General features: G+C 43.2%; 1 protein-coding gene across 4 annotated transcripts in view; it reads left to right on the forward strand.

The window, feature by feature from the left end:
* Positions 1-16,429, forward strand: part of pcnt (pericentrin) — a 46,567-nt gene extending 30,138 nt beyond the window's left edge. For 2 of the 4 annotated variants that reach the window (XM_054796154.1, XM_054796156.1), the window contains exons 40-61: positions 281-301; positions 620-856; positions 933-1,106; positions 1,211-1,363; positions 2,861-3,040; positions 3,402-4,409; positions 5,225-5,395; positions 5,513-5,702; positions 6,110-6,444; positions 6,520-6,622; positions 6,697-6,869; positions 6,936-7,187; positions 7,806-7,948; positions 8,463-8,592; positions 8,679-9,437; positions 9,513-9,698; positions 10,176-10,391; positions 10,465-10,688; positions 10,768-10,847; positions 10,933-11,056; positions 12,963-13,081; positions 16,074-16,429. In XM_054796154.1, coding sequence (XP_054652129.1) covers positions 281-301; positions 620-856; positions 933-1,106; positions 1,211-1,363; positions 2,861-3,040; positions 3,402-4,409; positions 5,225-5,395; positions 5,513-5,702; positions 6,110-6,444; positions 6,520-6,622; positions 6,697-6,869; positions 6,936-7,187; positions 7,806-7,948; positions 8,463-8,592; positions 8,679-9,437; positions 9,513-9,698; positions 10,176-10,391; positions 10,465-10,688; positions 10,768-10,847; positions 10,933-11,056; positions 12,963-13,081; positions 16,074-16,114 — 5,019 coding nt within the window. In that variant the 3' untranslated portion in view covers positions 16,115-16,429. The remainder of the gene's footprint in view (positions 1-280; positions 302-619; positions 857-932; positions 1,107-1,210; positions 1,364-2,860; positions 3,041-3,401; positions 4,410-5,224; positions 5,396-5,512; positions 5,703-6,109; positions 6,445-6,519; positions 6,623-6,696; positions 6,870-6,935; positions 7,188-7,805; positions 7,949-8,462; positions 8,593-8,678; positions 9,438-9,512; positions 9,699-10,175; positions 10,392-10,464; positions 10,689-10,767; positions 10,848-10,932; positions 11,057-12,962; positions 13,082-16,073) is intronic. The other 2 variants (XM_054796155.1, XM_054796157.1) reach the window with 1 other exon arrangement.
* The last annotated feature ends 171 nt before the right edge of the window (positions 16,430-16,600 follow it).

Here is a 16,600-nt window from a genome sequence, read left to right on the forward strand (position 1 = left end):
ATTTAATTTACTTACATTTTTATTTTATTTGTATTTTATGTATTTATTTATTTATTTATTACTGACGGCCCAGAACTGCACAAGACAACATTTAATTGCTAGGTCAACAATATTGCAGCAGAAGTGCATGCGTGTCTACACTAAACACTGTGGGTTTGTGTGCTGTTTGGCAGTAAAGAGCCGTTGACTGAATGCATATGGTTGCTTGTAGAGGTGGAAGTGTTGAACTGAGCTTGACCTTTGATATGTGTTTGTCCCTGTGCTGAATGGATTGCTGTAGTTTGAGGACTTGGTTCTGCAGGTATGGATTTTGTGGCATACTTTTGAATCTTGTGCATGTTTTGCATCATTATCTCCATGTCATCTTCCGTAGATTGTGATTAGCAGTGCTTAAAAGTCTTCATGCCCTTTTCATCAGTCATGTGCATGCTTCATTTGCTCATAGTCCTTGCCTAATTGCTCCTCCACCTTCATGTCACTACTCCCTGGAATGGGTTCACTTCATTACTCTCTTGTGGCTGCTGATCCGGAATGGCTTCTATTTTAGTCACAAATCATGTAGTTGGCAAGTCTCGGTCATGTGTACCTCTTTTGAAACCTCCCTACGCTGTGGTCGTAGGTGGAGAATCTACAAGCGATCATCAAAGACAAGATGGAGGACCACGCCTCCTCAGTGGCGGCCAATCAGCAAGCACAGCGGGAACTTGCAAAGCGTAACGAGGAGATAGACAAGCTAGCCGGGCGAATCCGAGAGCTTGAGCAAGCACTGCTCAATAGTGTCGAGTGCAACAGATCCGTCGGTCAGCTTGAACAAGAGCTCCACCGGGCAAAGCTGAGGGAAGAGGAGCTCACGCAAGTAAGACCTAATTGGTATTTTTTACTTTTTTACGTGTGTGAAATTGTAATTTTACATGCATCCACCTCCTTGACAGGATAAGCAAGCACTAGAGCAGCAGCAGTTGTCCAACAGGCTGCAAATATCAGCACTGCAGTCCAAACTGGATGAGACTAGGCACTGTTATCATGACAACACACGTGAACCCACCCAAGAGCTGAGGGATGCTCTGGACACTGCACAGCAAAGCCTACACAGCAAAGAACAGGAGGTTGGTTAGATTTTGTCCACTCATATGCAGTATGTGTGGTAGCCATGATGTCTTTAGCTAATGTGTTTTTTTTGTTTGTTTGTTTGTTTGTTTGTTTTTTTTAGGTGGAACTCCTACTGAGCCAACTGGACAATGTGCAGAGAGACTTGAGCATTAAAGAGGTGGAGTTGAAACACCTCACGCTACAGCTGGAGCGGCTAACCAATGAGAATGCTGCCCATGTTCATGAACTTCAGGAGCAGATTGAAGCCCTCAAGGTATGTACTGCTTGTCTAAACACACAAGTATCTCACAAAAGTGACTACAAGCCCCGTTTTAGCAAACATTTAATCTTGTCTACACTATAGGTGAAACTTGGATATTCAGTAAGTCACATTACATGTTGAAATTCATTCCTCAATGAACCGTGGCTCCCTAGTGCCAGTAGCAATCATGCAGACTCTACGTACTGTACTATGCTCGACTCTATACAAGGCAGTTATTGTTGCCGGCCATTTAGACAATAATAGTCATCTTCAGTAGTTGGTTAATCGATACTGCTTTGCAAGCTGGACACTGAGCCGTGACACGCAGCTCCCAAGACGATACACGAGATTGGGTCCATTAGGACGAGACGAGATTTTAGCATTCATTTGAAGAAGAGTACATTAAAAACATGACTGGACAAACAAACCTTTTTTATTTAGCCGAGTCACAACACAATGCAGGTGCATTTTGAATGTTTGTCCCACAAATTGACGTTAAATGACCTTAATTTCTGAGACCAAATAAACCACTAATGTTGGCTGATGATAATATAATAATATTATTATCATAATGCAAAACTTTCTTTAATATGTCATCGTTCACTCTGTAAAGTTGTAGAATTGCCGTCTGTGACATGTATTTTCTTACAGGCAATCATGCTGTCCGTCAAACGGCAGCATTTCTGGAAATGCTGGCTTTTCAACTGTATTAAAGAGCAGCATTTCTTTTGCAATGTAGCAAAGTACACTGTTTATGAACGCAAACATTTTGCACTGTTCCCTTTGTATTTACTTCGCTGATCTAACGTCTCAGTGAGTGTTGACTGTCGGAACGAAGGCACATCATCTTCATGTGTAGTTTTTTGTTGTTTTTTTTCCCCCAGATGGAAACTGGGTTGGGTGGATACTGTATGTTTGAGGTGGGCAAGTTTTTTTTTTTTTTTGCCAACAATTTGGCATACTGGCTCATCCTCGGTGGGTGAGCCATGGTCATTCCGTTTGAAGCCGGAATATTCCTATACTGGGGGCTGTGGCATTTTGCTTTGCAAGCAGCTTTTTCCCCCCTCCTAATTTCTACTGTTACCTTGCTTTGCTCTTCACGAGGCTGCACTCTTGTATGGTGCTCTGTGTATTCTGGCGGCAATATGGCTGACAAGAAGGCTCACTCCTTTGATGCCGTTGTGCTGTGGAACGCCATGAACATTCTATGAAGCGTACTGATGCTGAACCAATGCAGAGTGAACCCTCATTCTGCCTGTTTGGAGGCAAGAGATGAGGAAAACAGACACGGATACATATATGGAGGCCGGCAAAATTAATGACGTCATTTTCATTTATCGTGTGATTAATTTATTTAACAAGTTGTTTTTTTTTTCCTGAATGGGAAGTCGCGTTTTTAATCTCGCGAGGTCTTGTGACACCCCTACAGACTAAAGTATATACAAGTTTACTTACATACGTACTGTATGTGTAGCTGTGTATAGCTCTAAACTTTTTTTTTCTTTCTAGGAGAACGTGTCCACCCTTACCATACTGGTAGAGGAAAAAGAGGCACAAAGAAAGGTGGAAGACCAAGTGGAGGAAAGCCTCCCATCCGCTTTACTGAAGGAGAAAAACCATGAGATTGACCACCTCAACAGTGAGATCCAAAGGCTGGAACAGGAGCTGGAGAACACCAGGGACAACAAGGTCATAAATGCACAGAGAGTAAATGTCAAGTTTCCACCAAGTGTTTTGGTACACATTTATTTTGTGCTGTAAAAGACCCAACATACATACCTCAAGTCCAGGTTGTGTGTGTGTGTGTGTGTTTGTGTGTGTGTGAGAGAGAGTGACGGGAAGAAAAGCTCTGACTCACTTGAGGAGTTGTTTGGCGCCACCTGTTTTCCATGTATAAATCTCTAAATCCCCGAATATCAGACAACCTAATGAAAAATACAGACCCACTTGTGATCAGTACTTGTTGGAAGCTTTGCATAAATGCGGTTCGTGCCAATGCCTAATTAGTGGTGACACACAAATTGTCTGTTTTTGGTTGTTCTGTCAAAAGGAGTTGGAGTCTGACCTTCACGATTTGAGCTCACAAGTTGAGCATCTTCAGTCAGAAATTTCTCGGTTGCGCCAGGACAAACGAGAAGAGGAGGAGCGCCTTCACGAGGTCATCAGCACGCTACAGGCAGAGCTCTCTATGCTTGGGGCCAACGTGCACGAAGTCAGCGACTCTCAGGATGGTGACAGCATCAACCCCTCGCCAGCTCCCAGCCCGGAACCTCGCCACTTCGCCCTCCAGGAGCCAGAGAGGCGAGGCAAGCCCAACAGCCTGAAACAAGAGCTCAATCTGACCTCCTCTCAGTCCCTTCGATCACGCCTCAAAGCCCTTCAGAGTCAGCTGGAGACGATGGCAGCGGAGAAAGAGAGCTTAGAGCATTTGCTGCACACCCAGGAAGAGGAGTACAGAGGACACGGGGAAGAGTTTGGGCGAAGGCTGTCAGCTGAAAGGGGGAAGGCCGATGAGCTCAAAGTACTCCTCGCTCTCAAGGAGGCCGAGCTGGTGGAACTCAAAGCTCAGCTGGAAGAGGCGAGGGAGGAGCTAAAAGTATCTGAGGATGAGAGGAACGATTTCAGACTACAAGCTCAGCAGGTGCAAGAAGAGAGAGTGCACCTCAGCGCTTTGGTTACTGAACTTCAAGCGAAGGAACAAAACATGGTCAAAGAGGTTGAAGATTTAAAAACAAAAGAGCAGGATATAAAAAATGAAATGATGGCGCTGCGAGAAAGCAGCCTCACTTTGGAGGCACAAGTCCAGAGGCTACAAGCCGATATCTCGGACAGGGAGGAGGGTGTGGCCAAGGAGAGGGCGAGGATGGAAACACTTGTGACCGTGAAGGCTGAGCTGTCAGCCGAACATGAAGCGCTCAGGAGGAGGGAAGGGCAGCTCCAGGAGGAAGTCGAAAAGCTCAGACAGGAAGTTGCTTCCCTGCTGGGCCATATCGAGGACCTGACGGCGCGGCTCCAGGAGAGGGAATCAAGTCGAGAAGATGCTCAAAAGGAAGTATTGGTGAGTCTTTGTTTCCCATAAAATCAGCATTGAAAGCTGTAAGCACCAGCTGTTAAAGTTTCGGGATGGTGGGGTGCACTACTTGGCTGCAACCAGCAGAGGTGCTGTTCGACTGCATTGTCAGCTGTGAAAAGTTGAGTTATGTCTTGGGCATCATTGTGTTTTGCAGTACAACACTGGCATTGAAACATTCAGAGAGAGTTTCTCCAATACAGTTAATGATAATATTTGAAAAAAATTATTAATTTACCCCATAGTTAACATTTTCCTTTCAACACCAGTAATGTTGAATGTTTTTTGGGGGGGGTGCTTGCAAAGCCTTCAATAAAACTACAGTAACAGAATTGACAAAGCACTTAGACAGGAAATGCTAAGCTACCCCCAAACCAGTTTAGTACAGTTGTGCAAGCTGCAAGACAACATCTGGTTCTAGTTAGAGCGGAAGACACGTCACAGCAGCACCACTACAGAGACGGCAGAATGTTTCTCTCGCAGGGGAAATGACATAAAAATGAGGAAGCGGATACATATATGTGGGATTAGCTCTTGTTTGTAAAACATTTGGTGACGTTTCTGTGGGGATTTTGGTACACCGGAAGATTTGGATTACGTTGGACTGCTTCGTGTCTTTATGGTCTGGTGCACTTTGTTCAGCACTGAAGAAAATGTAGCTTTGGTCATGTTGTTGAGAATTCTTTAGATTTGTGTCATTGATAAACGGTATGTAAGTGGTAAGAAGTACGGAAGTAAAGGAGAAGTTCATCTTGTTTTTATGGTCGGAGTCATATTCTATTGAGACCCTTTCCTGTTGACAGACGCATGCCGAGGAGACTCTGGCTAAAACGGATGCTGCCTTAAGACTGAGAGAGACGGAACTGGCTAGACTGGGGGTGGAGCATCAGGCCCTGAGGGCAGAGTTGACAGCAGTCAAACAATGCTTAAGCACCAGCACCCAAAGAGCTGAAAAACTACTTGAGGAAGGACAGGTGACAACTAAAGAATATCACATAAAACCTGCATCAGAAAACACTTAACGCATGTATGGATTCATGTCATGGTATTTATACTAGGCTGAACTACTGCATGTCTCGTGATATTTTCAGAGTAAAGACCGGGCCCTAGCCAACTTGGAGAATGACAACCACCTCCTGAAAGTGGAGCTTCTACGTCTGCAGGAGGACCTGGCCTTGCAGGAGGAGACACTGGCCCATCAGCAAAGACAACTACCGCAAATCAGACAACACAGTCTCCAGATAGACACGCTTACTCACCACAAGGGATGCTCACCCAGGGGTGAGTCCTCATACAGTGCAGTGAAAAACTGCTGCAAGTAAGAGTAAAACTAAAATATGACATTACGGGCCCATTGTCATGTGACAGAAGTGTTGTGGACACAAAAGTGAGATTCGCTCAGGGCAAGACATTTAACTCATACAAGTGTAAAAATAAACTGCTGTACAGTCAGAATAAATAATACAAAAGTATAATAAAATTACCCACTCTTGTGTCTGTAGCAGACACAAAAGGGGAAAGTGTTTTGCTGAAAATGAGTCAGCTTCCTCCATCACGCTTTCTAAGGTTAACTGTCATAAAAGTGTAAAAATAAGTAACTGTTGTACAAAAAGACTAACTAAAACAAAATACTGACCCATTGATGCATATTGGAAGTTTTGTGTGTAATCCTTAAGAGTCTCTTTCAGATATTTCACAGAGAACTTTCGAGGAAGCCGTGAGCTCCTACCGTGACAACACCTTGCTGAGCTCTCCGGAGGTACTGCGTCGTCTGGAACACTCCGAAGACTTAATCCAAGAACAGTTCCATGCTTCGGTTCTGTGCTCTCATGTGTCGGAGCTGAGCGCACTCACTACCACAGACCTGGACCACCTCCGGGCCAACAAGTCTCCCGTGGTCACCATGGAGCCGCCTCTCTCCAGGACAATCACCCCTGACCCGGCTACGCAGAGCACCCACTCCCCGCGGTCTCTCTCCGTCTCGGATAACTTCTCCATGGTGGACTCAGTCAGTGCAGATAATGTATGTGCTCAGAACAACACCATATCCGCCTCTGTGTGAAGCTCCTTCACTATACCATTGTTTGGTTCTTTATAGGTGTGTGATCTGGAAGAACTCGACGTAACGGAGCCTCCATCGCCACTCGGCTCCACCTCTTCCTTATCTGCACCGGAGTGGGCCAGCGACGGATACGGCAGCAGTGAGTAGCAGCAAAGCTGGAACACCTGGGATGCAGTTTTGTTCTTCATTAATGGTGATGTCTTTGTGGTCCAGATGTGAGCTCTGACTTGGGTGCCAGGCTGAGAGTGGAGCTAGACCAGACCGAGAGGCTGGATGCTCAGTTTGTGGAGTATCTCCGCTGCAGGGGTATGAACCCCACTGCTAACACTGACAGTGCTGCAGGCAGCATGAGCTACAGTGATGACCTGCTGTCTCCAGAGCTTCAGGTACATTTATACACATTATTTGATGCTTATAACAGTCCCTAACCTATATGTATCTTATATCTTCAGGCGCTGTTGAGGAAAGTGTACCAGGAAAGCTGCAGAATACTCACCCTGTCGCAGCGACGTGCCCCGCTGTATGTCCAGGAATTAAATGCAATCTCACAGCTTCATGAGGACGAGGGCCCCACTTTACTGAACCAGGGGGACAAATCCTCCTCAGAGCCCCCCATGAGCTGGCAGCAGGAGAAGAGGGCACTGCAGGAGACAGTGATCGCACTGCGGGAGCTGCTATGTAGGATGGCGCAGAGACGCACAAACGTGAGTTGTTGGGGTTTGGACAAGACACATTTACACACAAAATGATACAATGCCAGAACTACAGTAGAATAAGATAAGGATAATTTGCAAATTTGAATGGCACTGTCAGAGACCTAATTATGTTATGTTTATTATTGGGGTGTAGAACTTACACTCGGTCACTCTTATGTGGCTAAATAAGTAAAGTACAATATGAGAAAACAGCTGTCTGTGATTCAGTGCTGTTCTATAGCTCTGCAAATGACAAACACAGTAATAAAGTTGTTTATATACTGTATTTCCAATCATGGTAATCAGCTCTTCTATTGCTTTGTCTCTAATAATTTCAACCCTGCACATTTACGTTTAAGCTCTGATTGTACAATACTGATACACAAGCACTGATAATACTTAATGTACATAGGAAGCCGTTTATTTTTATTGCATTTTAATTCATATTTTATTTTATTTTTTTTTTTGCTTTTTTAATTCTTAAGTAATTTCCTGCAAAAGCTCAATAATGTATGTTTCTATTCTGTTGGATTATACAGTTTTGTATTGTTGTACTTTAATGTTGTGGCCTGTGATGGCAATACAAGCCAATGTTTTTTGTTTTGTTTTGTTTTTCCCCTTGCCCAGACTGCCTCCAGAAGCGATGGTGACAGAGAGCAGCTACAGACTGAATCTCAAACCAGAGCACAGCTGCTGGAGGACAGCCAGAAACAGCTCAAATGTGCACACGAGACTCAGCAGGAGCAAAAGAACAAAATACTGTCACTCAGGTATCCACACCAACTCACACACAGGCATGCAGTCCAGTCTCATACAGCACAGTATTTCATAACATTGAGTTACCGTAATTAGCTGCATGTAAAGTAGCTTTAATCTACCTCAGCATGCGCTTTAACTCAGCTGTTGGTGTGAATATCATGCATGTTACACTTGCCTGTCCTGTTGTTTACAATAAACTAATAAGCTATTATGATCAGTTTTGCTTCTTACCGCTTGTTACAGTGCACCCGTTTTACAGTTGATGCCCCTCGGGCGGGTTGAGTCACGTCTGAAAACTGAAAATAGCTTGCTAATTGCTTGCACATTTACCTGTGTCTTCGGTCAGCGACATAAAGAGAATGGCCGTTAGTTTGTTTATTTATTTATTTTTAACATCGCTTTCTTTATTTGTGCACATTTTGTTTAGATTCTTGTGTCGTCCTTGGTAAATGAAAACAATGATGTGTTTTCTATACACACAAGATGTCATTGGTATCATGTGCCTTTTCTTCAATCATCCTGCAGGTTGACTATAGAAGAGTGTGAGGAGGCGTTGCGCAAAGAGCAGACTCGAGTCCAGGATCTTCAGCAGCAGTTGGAGCAGGAACGAGCGATCTGTGTGCGGCAAGAGAGAGAGGTGGAGCAAAAGTTAGAGGTGTGGAATGCTGCATGCATGGGGGAAGAAAACAATGTCACAATTTATCATTTTATCCAAAGGTGACGCTCCACTTCTTCCTCCAGGTTATGCGAACGTCTTCTGAACAGCAGAGGTCAGAGTTGATGGCCCTTAACGGTCAGGTGGAGCAGGAGAGGGTGGCATGTAGCAACCTGAGACGAGAGCTCCAGATAGAACAGTCCCGCAGCGTTCTGCTGGAGAAACGTTTGGACGACTCCCAGAAGGAACTGGAAGACGAACGCCAGCACTCCACCGATCAACATGAGCTCCACATGCAGGAGAAGACTCACTTTGAGCGCATGTTAACCGAATCAGAGTCTCGTCTGTTCGATGTCCGCTCAAAGCTGGCCGACGCCCACCGGATGCTGGATGAGGAGCGGGACCGCTGCACCAAACAGCTGGCAATCAGCCGCAGGCACGAAGAAGATGCAGCAAGAGAAGGGAAGTTCATATCCGACCTGCGCTCGCAGCTGGAGCAGGAGCGAAGGCAAAAGGAGGAGCTGGCAGGCGTGGTGGAAAAGCTCAAAGTGGAGCTTCTGCAGAGCAGGAGGCAATGGGAACAAGACAAGAGCAGGGAGGAGATCTATAGAGAGGAGGCCGCCACCCGGCATCGCTTGGCTGTTGAGGCCTTGACCGAGCAGAAAGAGGAGGTCGGCCGTGCTTTGGAATCAGAGCGAGAGCGGTCGAGGCGCCAAGCGGCGGAGCTCGCAGAGCTGAAGAACAAGGAGCGGCAGAAAGAGGAGGCATGGGAAAGGGAGAGGAGGAAGGGCTGGCAGGAGCAGATGGAGCGGGATAGACGACAGGAAAGGACCACCAACAAACTGGTAAGATCAGCACGGCTTTTCAACAACCATGCAGAAAAGATCAACTCAAATATGCTTTGTTTTGGCTGACTGCAGCACGACTTGGAGTTGTTGAGGCAGCAGGACAAGCAGCGCTTGGACGAGCTGCAACGTACTCTGACGGAGCTCCAAAGGGAGGAGAAAGAGATGGCTGCCCAGAGGATGTCTGGACTAAGTGGCGAACGCCATCAGACTGACCAGACTGATGTCGCCAATGTTGGGGGCTCCCAGCAAAGCCAACAGGTACACAAGAAGCTGCTATAATGTAAACACAATCGAGCTTAGATTTACCCTAAAGTTAGAAGTATAACCTAGCACTAAGTTAGTGCTCTTTTTTTTTTTTTTTTTTTTTTAAATGATCTCCCCATCTTTTTTCATTAAATGATCTTTTATTATGATTTAATGTGCTCCTAAAAGTATAATTAGCACAAAGGACATCTATGTATGAAATCATTTAAATAATATAAAATTCTCACTTATTTTATAAAATAGTTTTCATTTATAATATATTTTATTTATCTGATTGTTTAAAAAAAAGAAAAAAAAGACATATATAAAATATTACAAAAAATGTATATTTGAAATAAACTGGCTTCGCCTAACACAGGCGTTGTTGCACATATATTTAATTAAATTAAATAATTGCTGCCTCTCTGCTAATCTCGCCACTTATTGCATTAATGGTGTCACTCAAGAATCTATTTTTTCACCTCACCGTAGAGCCCGTCCATTGCATCATCCAGACTACTGGAGAGGACAGTGAGCGAGAACTCTGAGCTAACACAGCGTGTGACATTGCTGAGTCAGGAGAGAACCGCCCTCAAGCACAAACTCTCCTACATGGAGCGTCAGCTGCGCCGCGCCGAGAACGAACTCCTCAACGTTGCCACGGAGAGAGAAAACATACCCATCAGCGACATGGCCCACCACAACAAGGTCAGTCTCGAACGCACTATCACACGCAAAGAATGAATGTGATGAAATATTGTCTTGTTGATTTTCTATCCAGGTGCAGCGTTTGTACGAGCGCTACCTGCGCGCTGAGAGCTTCCGTAAAGCTCTGGTGTATCAGAAACGTTACCTACTACTCCTGCTGGGAGGATTCCAGGACTGTGAGCAGGCCACTTTGTGTTTGATCGCCAACATGGGGGCACGGCCCTCACCCTTTCCTTTATTTCGAAGACCACTTGGAAGATTTAGGGCCGCAGTGCGAGTGGTCATCGCCATCTCGAGGTGTGGATCAAACAGGACAGATTTTAAAGGGAGAATTGTGAGTGTGATAAGACTTGTAAAAATGACATCTACTCTCCAGGATGAAGTTTTTGACCAGGAAATTCCAGAAAGCCATCAGAAGATTATCCGTGTGTGGGACTGTTAATGGACATGCTTCAGGTTAGCTCTTTAAACACATGGTTTATGATTTTTCCTTGTGTGTGCGTGTGTGACAATAGGGTTTCACTCTTTGTGTTTAATACAGGGTTGAAAGCAGATGTTGTATGTCAGCAGCAGCAGTCACGCTTGAATTCAGAGTCGCCACCAAACAGAGATACCGTGTCTGCTCTTGTACCACCCAGCAAATCACCCTTCAGGGTGTGCAACAGGTTTGGCAATCTCCTTTTTAACAAGACACAATATCAGCTAATCAAAAGTTAACTAAGGGCGTACTCGCACTCGGCCAATCGTACTTTGCCTTGGCCCACTTAACACCTAAAGCATGGTACGTTTAGCTAGTGTGAGTGCACTGAATCATTGGTTTGGCGCGATTGGAAGAGGTGGTTCAAGGCTGTGTTCTAAATTGTGCACTTCCACACTTGCAAGTAGTATGTGTTCACACTGAGGAGTGCAGCAAAAACCAGCGCACAGCGATGGAGCCTAACTACCACCAATCATCATCTTGGCTACGTAGCGCAAGAGGAGGGACGAACTTGAGTGGTTGCAATTCACGATAAGGAGAGAAGAAGAAGCAGCAGATATATATTGCGATCGTTATTTCCAGTACAGTCATCCGTAGCGTCATCGCGGGTTTGAACGTCGCTCCCTCACTCATGTTTTTAAAAAATTAATGGATTCATAAATGATCACTGTTTTATGGTTAAGTACAGCCTATTAATAGTTTTTAAAAAATGTATATTTAAGCAAATGTTATGTCTTCTTGGCCTAAATGAAGCATTTTCAAGCATAAGAATGTTCTAAATGAACTAAATACAAATACAGTTTTAAGGCAGAGGTCTCAAACTCGCGGCCCCCAAGTCACATTTTGCAACCCAGATTACTGTAAATAGGCCTGATAGGGTGCAAGCATAAGCCACCACTGAACTAAGAGTGAGTATGATACATCATTCCCAAATAGGGTTGCGGTAAAATATCTATATATACAACTATTGTGATATTAAGATGTAAAAAGTAAAACGGCTTTACTGTTGGTCAGATACCTAAACCAAAATCCTGTTTACACTTACGTAGCACTATAACAGTCTCATCCTTTTTGCAGCATTGCTGCTCGCATTCTGGTTATATTATGCTGCAAATATTCCACCCATTCACTATAATGCTTATCCCCATTGGGTCACGGGTAGGCTGGAGCCGCAAAATACAATATGAAATATTTTTTTGGTTCACCCTATCATCATATCGAGATATCATTGTTATCGTGATCCATCTATCGCATATCGTATTCTGAGATTTCCAACCCTACTCCCAATACTTGATGCGGCCAGCCTCACCCAGACTCTACTTCCAGCCGCCCACAGGTAAATTGAGTTTGCTGTAGTTTACACTGGCCACTAGGTGTCACTACATCAGACTTGATTGCCAGCAACAGGCTATTTATTATTTTATAATTATTTATCTCACAACAGGCACAAAAATAACCATAATAGTCATCATCATAACAATAACACAGGCTACTGTTGTGGCCATACTCCAGTTAAAACTCAACTCTTGAATCCCTGACGTCACTTCCCATCTATAGGTTTGGAAGACATTTATTGAAACACACGAGCGAGAGTCTTATTTATGTCTTAAATGGCTTATTTTCTTTGATTATATTGGGTAATATGAGTGTAAAGGTGACTGTCGTATACGTATTGAGATGAAGTGTACAAAATATTGAGTGGCTCCAAATAAGAATGGAAATAATCCACAAATCATAGAAATTGTAGAAATACACCACAATAGAACGTGTCATTCAGTTAATATGATTGCCCCTCTCTTGAAAATAATTGACATGGCCAACCTTGTGCAAAATAATCAGAATGTCTCCAAATAAGACTGGAAATATTCCACAAAGTTCGGCACATTGCAGTAATACAGCAGAATAGAAGTGACGGCACAAGAAAACAGGTCACAGCTCAAATGCACAGCGTGAGCGCAAATCAGTGGGGGCCAGTAGAGGGAGGGGGGAATCGTACCCCAGTGCAGCAGGGTACAAGTGGCCTAGTGTGAGTACGTCCTCCAGTGTACGAATGGTTTAACCTATTTAATCTCTTTTCTCTCTCTCTCCCACAGGTCCTACTCCAGCTCAACCCTAACCTTGGGCGCAGTGTCTCAGGATCCAGAAAGATCCCTAACTGAATACATCCAGAACCTAGAGAAAGTCCAGCAGCGGTTGGTGGGCTCCAAGCAAGGTGAGCGTTTGGTTCAAGGCAGACAGCACTGGTGAATTTAAACAGTGGAGTAATGAAGTCGTGCAAGGTCAACACGAGGTGTCTCTCTTTGGTTCAGAGAGTTGGGTGCACTAGCTTTAACAAGCAATCACTTTCGGAGATGATAGTGCTAAGCTTCTTTACATCAGACTACACAGTGTATGGGTGGCATTGGCTGAAAACCTACAGTGGAACCTCAAATGCAGTCTGTTCTTGGTGCAACTGGACCTCCAATTTGTTTATATTTCAATGCAATTTTCGCCCCACGGGACTAGGAAATCAAACTCTCAGCTCATGGGACAAATGTTGCCTATGAATGACCATGTGTTTAGTTCAAAACTTGGAAATGAGTGCAGTAATCCCTGATTCATCGCGGTTCATTGGTTACAGACCCAATGGTGATAAGTGAATTTTTGCAAAGTGGGATACCTTGTTCATAAATGTAATTTTTTGTTGTTGTTGTTAGAGCATAGAAAGCTTGCTTGCAACAGTCTAAATACATTTTTTAAAATGATTACACTTCTCCAGATATGAAATAACAGCCCTATAGTCACCTTTACGGGCGTATTACCCAATATAGTAGACATAAGAGTAAATAAGACACATGCTCATGTTACTGTAAACACACTCAGGGGAGAAGAGTGACGGGCAGACAGGAAGTGATGTTGTGGATTCAGCGTTCAGTCCAGTGTTCCCTCACTACATCACAGTTCACCTTTGGCGGACTTGCTGTTTCGCGAATTTTTTAAATGCAATTTTGCAAAATTTTTTTTTTCCCCAACAGCGTATGAACGCGCATTGTGTTCTGCGTCCTTGTGGTGTATTAGAGCGAGCTATAGTACCTGTGCTCTGTTGTATGTGTTATTGTATTTACTACTGCTACCAGTAGAGGGTGGTGTATACTTATGTGAGAGTTGAAGACATGTAGAGCTGAAGCAAAGATGTGCTCCCTCCACCTGTCTCAGTATGTGTTTAAGTGCCTGTACAAGCATATTAGGAACCCACATTAGACAATAGCCGGCTAAATATAGAGCCACAACAGTCCTGATTGGCTAAGCGAGAACCACTCATTGTGTTCTGCATCCTGATTGGCTGTAGACCGTTGTCAATCAATCTCCTCATATGTCACGGTTAATTGGACCGAATAGTGATAAGTGAATTTCCGCTAAGTAAGATTCCTTCTTTATAAATAGAATATTTTTGCAGTTGGAGCCTAGAAAACCTATTTATGACCTAAGTATGGTTTTTAACACTAATCAGAGTCCTCCAGACATGAAATAACACCTATATAGTCACCTTCACACTAGTATTACTCAATATAGTTGACATAATGGAAAATAAGACATAACATACACTCACACGTTAGCATTGGCCCTGTAGTTTCTTTCTTTTTTTTTTTTTTTTAAACTTGTGGGACTTCTTGGGGTGGCTAATGTAATGTAGTGTTCTTATGGAGTCACACAGAGTCTGACGTTCTTTTGAATTTTATTGCCAACCTTGACGCCAATAGGAGTGCTCACTTCCAATAGAGAACACGGTTCAGCTTGCACACTTGTCTCCTACTTGCTACCTGCTCTCTCTCCTACAACAATGCTTCCTCCTCATCAACCAATAACATTATTAGCGAGATGTGCGTCCACAAGAATCAGAATTTAGAACATCAACATTACAACACCAATAGGTTGTTACGGTATCATTGCTGACACCTAGTGACCAGTGTAGAATACTACATATCAACGTGTTCTCCAATGCGTTATGTCTTTAGTTGTCTTATACTTGTATTGTAGTTCATTTATCCATCTTTATGCTTAATTTAGACCTTAAATTAGACCTTTCTAATTTTGTATTTAGGATGTCGTGATTAATTGTATCAAAGGCTTTTGTGAGATCCATAAATACTGCAGCTGCACACTTTCTGTGGTCTATAGCGTTGGTAATTTTCTCCGTGATTTCAATCAGTGCCATGGAGGTTGAAATGTTAGCTCTGTATCTGTATTGACTATCTGTGAGTAATTAATCCTTATTAATTAATTTGTCATGTAGCGAGGGATGACCATGAGTGTGTATATATAAAATGGGGAAATAAAGCGTCATGGAAGAATAAATTGAGTAGCCGTAGTAAAATTACAAAACATTTCCAAAGTCAAACTGTCCCCATCATAAAACCTTTATTTACATTTAATCACTTTTATCTGTCCCACGAGTGTACAAGTAAGTTAGATAATTAGATGTCAAAATAAAAGAAAGTGTGCTCACCCACAGTTGGGAAGGTTGCAAGTTGCCTTACAAGCACTACAGTCACTTTGGTGCACATTGTACTTATTGCTATTCTACTCTACTCTGCCACTTACAGTGTACAGTGTATGTCAAAAGAACACTGTGTGGTCTGATCATATAAACTAATGCATGCCTCCAAATTGGTTCACAAAGTTTGTGAAATGTCATCATTGGGATAGGATGGGCAGAAAAACATGTGTGCTCTATCATCTCCCCTACCCTAGTGGATGAGACACATTTAGTCCCGCCTCCAAAAGAGGAAAGGCGGTTACAGACAGCCTGTTCCCCTGATATGATTGGCTATCGGCAGCGCTGGCTGCAGGAGAACAGGACGTGGCTGTACCTGAGCTGCTTGTCGCCTCTTTACCTGCATGGCCCAGGTGAGTGTGAGTGTTAATGCCACTCACTCCACCAAGGCTGCTTTGTGTTCACTGTTGCAATGTTACCTTGTTGCTTTTTTCAAAATGTGTTGCCATGTAATGGACATCTTTTCAGGAATTAGCATTACTTGTAACTGCACTAAATTCCATGAAAAATATCTTATGATTACTTTTGGTTGTTCAATTGTCAATTCATTGAATGTTTTCATAGCAACAGTTTTAATTAGTATGGATCAAGTTGCTACAGTAGATGTAAATGTAATTCTATAGTAGGATAAATAATCAACATTTTTTTTTTTACATTTATGTCTTGTCAGGTTCTTCTTTTCCCCAAGACCACAAGAAGTCGGACCACTAAAACCACCAAACTTACCTATGCCTTACATCCATGTAATAACCAATATTGCATGTCTTTTTTTATGTCTTGTAATTTTTATGTGTTCTTATACTGTAAGTACCTCCAATGTTATGAAGGCCAAAATGTTTTTGCCATCATTTTTAAATAGTGTTGTATTTTTTTACTAATGTTTTACATCACTATATGTGCTATGTCATGTATGGTTTTGCACTGGAAAATCTTCCTTGATCAACATAGCTGGGTGTACATTGTTCCGACCATTTATTTCTTTTTGTATCTGTAGTATTTCTACTGTTAAGATAATAAATACTTTAAATGTGATTACAGCACTGATTGGTTTTCCTTTTGTATTTCAAGGTCTATTATCACACTGTCATGACTACAAATGCTTGTGTGTGTGTGTGTGTGTGCTGTGTATATATATATATATATGCAAGTACGTGCGTGTGTGTATGTATATGTATGTGTGTGTGTGTGTGTATATAT

Source organism: Dunckerocampus dactyliophorus, chromosome 13 (genome assembly GCF_027744805.1).
Source record: "Dunckerocampus dactyliophorus isolate RoL2022-P2 chromosome 13, RoL_Ddac_1.1, whole genome shotgun sequence".
Lineage (NCBI taxonomy): Eukaryota > Metazoa > Chordata > Actinopteri > Syngnathiformes > Syngnathidae > Dunckerocampus > Dunckerocampus dactyliophorus.